At 32.6% G+C, this 3,812-nt stretch overlaps 2 protein-coding genes across 2 annotated transcripts; both read right to left on the reverse strand.

Moving 5' to 3' along the window:
- Positions 1 to 224: 224 nt before the first annotated feature.
- On the reverse strand, positions 225 to 1,078 carry LOC127261844 (stress protein DDR48-like). Its single transcript, XM_051290267.1, has 2 exons — positions 435 to 1,078; positions 225 to 341 (listed from the first exon to the last, which is right to left on the reverse strand). Exon 1 carries the CDS (start codon positions 1,032 to 1,034, stop codon positions 438 to 440), a length of 597 nt encoding a protein of 198 aa, XP_051146224.1. The 5' UTR covers positions 1,035 to 1,078; the 3' UTR covers positions 225 to 341; positions 435 to 437.
- Positions 1,079 to 1,276: 198 nt separating this feature from the next.
- On the reverse strand, positions 1,277 to 3,144 carry LOC127261700 (uncharacterized). The gene is made up of 5 exons (XM_051289998.1): positions 2,184 to 3,144; positions 1,968 to 2,101; positions 1,807 to 1,882; positions 1,370 to 1,712; positions 1,277 to 1,280 (listed from the first exon to the last, which is right to left on the reverse strand). The coding sequence occupies exons 1-5, from the start codon at positions 3,142 to 3,144 to the stop codon at positions 1,277 to 1,279; spliced, it is 1,518 nt and encodes a 505-aa protein (XP_051145955.1).
- Between the last annotated feature and the right edge of the window lie 668 nt (positions 3,145 to 3,812).

A 3,812-nucleotide genomic window follows, 5' to 3' on the forward strand; every position in this document is an offset into this window, starting at 1 on the left:
TCGCGGCGTATCGGTCGCGGTGTATCGGTCAAATATCGGCCTATATGATTTTTTTATATAAAATTTATATTTTTTCAAAAAAATAATAAATAATTAATTAAAATACATCAAATTATAAATATAATTAATTTAAAAATATATATTATTGAAAAAATATATTATAATTTATAATAGATCAAAATTTAAAATGAATAATATTTCAACTAAATTAGCGGATATATATATATAAATGTAAATGCTAAATTTTATGTTTTGCATATTGTCATTATACTAATAAATTTATTTTAATAACAAAATGATGTACCTTGTGTCCGTCAATGTCAAGATTTCATCTTTATCATCTGCATTATATAAATAAAAATAATTAGAAAAAAAATACAAATAAAATTTTATAAAATGTTCAAACTACGTTTATACTAAATATTTATACTTACCATTCAATACCATGTGGAATGTCGTGGAGGTTCAAAATCATTTTCATCTGGATTCATATTGCTTGGATAAGGAGAGATGTTCGAACCATATTGATTTTCTCTGAATGAACCCCTTCCATATACATCAAAACCTCGATATTCTCTATTATCATTGCTTCTGCTTGATGAACCATAATTTTGTCTACGATCATCAATACTACCCGAACCAGATGTAATCCCTCCGTAATATGTTCCAACTGGTTGGTTGGATCCAAATATAGGAAGATTGGCTGAATCCTGAAGATGTCTGGGTAGATTAGATAAACCGTATCCTGAGTAATAGGGATTATGATATGCATTTGGTTGGTCCCACTCCTGTCTCCCCAATCTATTACTCGAGCTATGAGAAGAATCTCCATAGGAATAACCTATATTCAAGTCTTGCATATGTTCGTGAACTCCAGAATATCTCCTAGTATCTGAAAAATTTGAAGCATCGGCTTCACTTGAAAATTCTGTTAAACTATTTAGAAAATCTCTTTGAGCTTCTATACCAGGACGATATCCATGATCAGTGTCTTGGGTAGCATAATAATTTTCATTTCCTTGAGCCCATCCCATATCACTTGAGTATCGGCTATCCCTGTAGCTCCCACTACCACCACCACCACCACCACCACCACCACCACCACCACCACCACCACCACCATCATCATCATCATCATCATCATCATCATCATCATTGTTATTATTCTTATCTTCACCATTAGTCGATGAAGATGAAGATTCCAATATGATTGCTTTTTTTTTTCTTGGCTGTATTTTTGTTTTCTGATTTTTTCTCTTTCGCCTTCTTTTTTCCATCAGCTATAAATTGAGATAAAAGCATATCACTGTCATGATCATTATGCTCACTTTGACCTCGATCTCCACTTTCTTCAATAGCCTCATCCAACCAATTCAAATCACTATCATGAATAAGTGGAGATTCATTTTCTCTAACCCATTCATCTAAAATATCATTTTCATCAAAAATATGATTCAAATCAATTGGGTCATAAAAATCGTCTGTGTCTGTCCTTTGCATAAAATTTTTTACCCGAAGACGCATGTTGTAGTGGACATAGACTAGCTTATGCAGTTTCTCAATAGCTAATCTATTCCGAAGTTTAGTATGGATCAAAGCCCACGTACTCCAATTCCGCTCACAACCCGATGATGTGCAAGTTTGACTCAAAACTTTTAATGCAATTTTTCTTAAATTAGGAGCTTCATCACCGTACATATTCCACCAGTCAGCTATTAAAAATAAATAAAAAATTATTAATAATGCAACATTTTATAACAAGTATATTTAAAAATATAATTAAATGATAAATTTCATAATACATACCTGGTAAAGATGTAGATACAGCTCTAATAGCAAGTGCACTTCCAAACTCTCCAATTTTGTTAACAAATATGTTTATCTATAGACAATATAATAGTAAAATTATTAGAAATTAATATATATATATATATTCATATATTATTTATAAATTTCACATAATTTACCTCATTCATAGCCTTTACTTGTATATCCAAATCTGGCTCGAGTCTTTTGATAACTTCTTTTACTCCTTTTCGAACCTCCGATGAATCAAATTCACAAGTGCCGGAGTATTGAAGACCAGGATTTAAAAAATAAGCTGCATGAAATGTATATAAAATTAAAAAATAAAACAAACGATTAGCACAATATAAAAACAAAAAAATAACAAGAATAGTTACCTGCTGCATGCAAATCTTGATGCAATTGATTATACCATCTTTCATCGATGATATCCCAATATTGTTGAAAATCTTTCACTGCGGTTTTTATTGCCATTTTTGCCCTATCCATTGCCTCATAAATGATAGGTAGTGTAGGCTTTTTATCTTGATCAACTACTTTTAAAACCTTCACTAAGGGTTCCATGACCCCACAGACTCGGCGTATCCGTTTCCAAAATCTTTCATTCAAAATCAAGTCTGATATATCTCCGGCTTCATGTCTTCTCCTCGAGGTATTATTGTACTCAACCCATTCTCTAGAAGTACACATTCTTTTCAAATCGGTTGCATATCTCAGAAGACTTTCCATTGCAACAAACTCGGTTGCAAATCTTGTTATGCCTGGTCGCAACAGATCTCGGCCATTCGTATATGTTTTCATCAAATTAACCACTTTATCACTGTTGTATATAAATCCTGTAATTCTTCTGGCTTCTTTTATCGTATCTTTCACTGACAATATATCTCCGATGTCTTCTAACATCAAATCAATGCAATGCGCTGCGCATGGAGACCAAAAAATGTGCTTCCTTTTCCTCATCAGTTTTTTCCCAGCCGCCTTTATACTAGCTTCACTATCAGTTACAATTTGTACAATATTGTCAACCCCTACTGATTCCACCACCTTATCCATTAGGGTGTAGACAAAGTCCGCAGTCTTCGCCTTATTTGTACAATCAACCGAACTGTGATATATCATATCTCTATCACAGTACACCATAAAATTTATGATTGGATGTTTTGTACGAGTACTCCAACCATCACACATAATTGTACATCCGTATGTTTTCCATTTCTGCTTTAAAGAATCAACATACTGTACAACTTCTTGCATCTCCTCGTTTAAATATTCACCACCAATTTGTTTACCAGTAGGTCCTTTAACTCCAGGTCCAACCGATGCAATCGTGTCAATCATCGTTTGGTAGTAAGGACCACTATCGGCAGCGTGAAATGGTATTGCATTAAAATGAAAAAATTTTGAAATTGCTCTACCCACTTTTTTTGCATTATCTTTTGAAAACATATTTTTCAAAGACTTATTCTTCGATTGAAACATGTATGGATCAAGTTTTTTTTGATGCAAACCTTCTGTCTTTTTCATAGAGCTTTCGAAAAAATTTCTTCTACTTCCTTTTGTATTCGAGCTGCTTCCTCCTACAAAGATAAAAAAAAAAAAAAAGCATATGATCATATATGGTTGTTATCTCAAAAAAATATACTAATATTTAAATATATTTTATAAATTTAATAAATATACCGGCTTTAAAATTCAAGCTTGGTAGATCTCCGGAAACAGAATGTCTACGCTGCTGCTCCATAAATTCCATATTTCTGCTTTCAGCCATTGCTCTTTTTAAGTGTTTTCTTTCAAAAGCATCTATCTCATCTTCATTTATTTCAAAAACTTCATCTTCTTCCTCATCAGAATCATCTTCCAAACGAATGGAATTTTGCAATGCTTCTAACTTTTTTTTATGTGCTGCTCGCATACTTTTTCCTTGGATCAAGTGTTTTTTTAATAACTCTCTTATTTCTTTTGGAGCTCTCGTGCATGCTTCAACTTGACCTGTAACATGTGCTATA

Source organism: Andrographis paniculata, unplaced genomic scaffold, assembly GCF_009805555.1.
Source record: "Andrographis paniculata isolate CXL003 unplaced genomic scaffold, ASM980555v1 Contig64END, whole genome shotgun sequence".
In the NCBI taxonomy this organism is placed as follows: Eukaryota; Viridiplantae; Streptophyta; class Magnoliopsida; order Lamiales; family Acanthaceae; genus Andrographis; species Andrographis paniculata.

Excerpts from the sequence above, each read along its gene's own strand:
- LOC127261844 (XM_051290267.1), bottom strand. The coding sequence starts at position 1,034 with ATGGGATGGGCTCAAGGAAATGAAAATTATTATGCTACCCAAGACACT.
- LOC127261700 (XM_051289998.1), bottom strand. The coding sequence starts at position 3,144 with ATGATTGACACGATTGCATCGGTTGGACCTGGAGTTAAAGGACCTACT. Across the intron at positions 2,102-2,183 it reads TCAAGATTTGCATGCAGCAG|CTTATTTTTTAAATCCTGGT; the intron begins GTAACTATTCTT and ends CATTTCATGCAG. Across the intron at positions 1,883-1,967 it reads AAGTAAAGGCTATGAATGAG|ATAAACATATTTGTTAACAA; the intron begins GTAAATTATGTG and ends TATTGTCTATAG.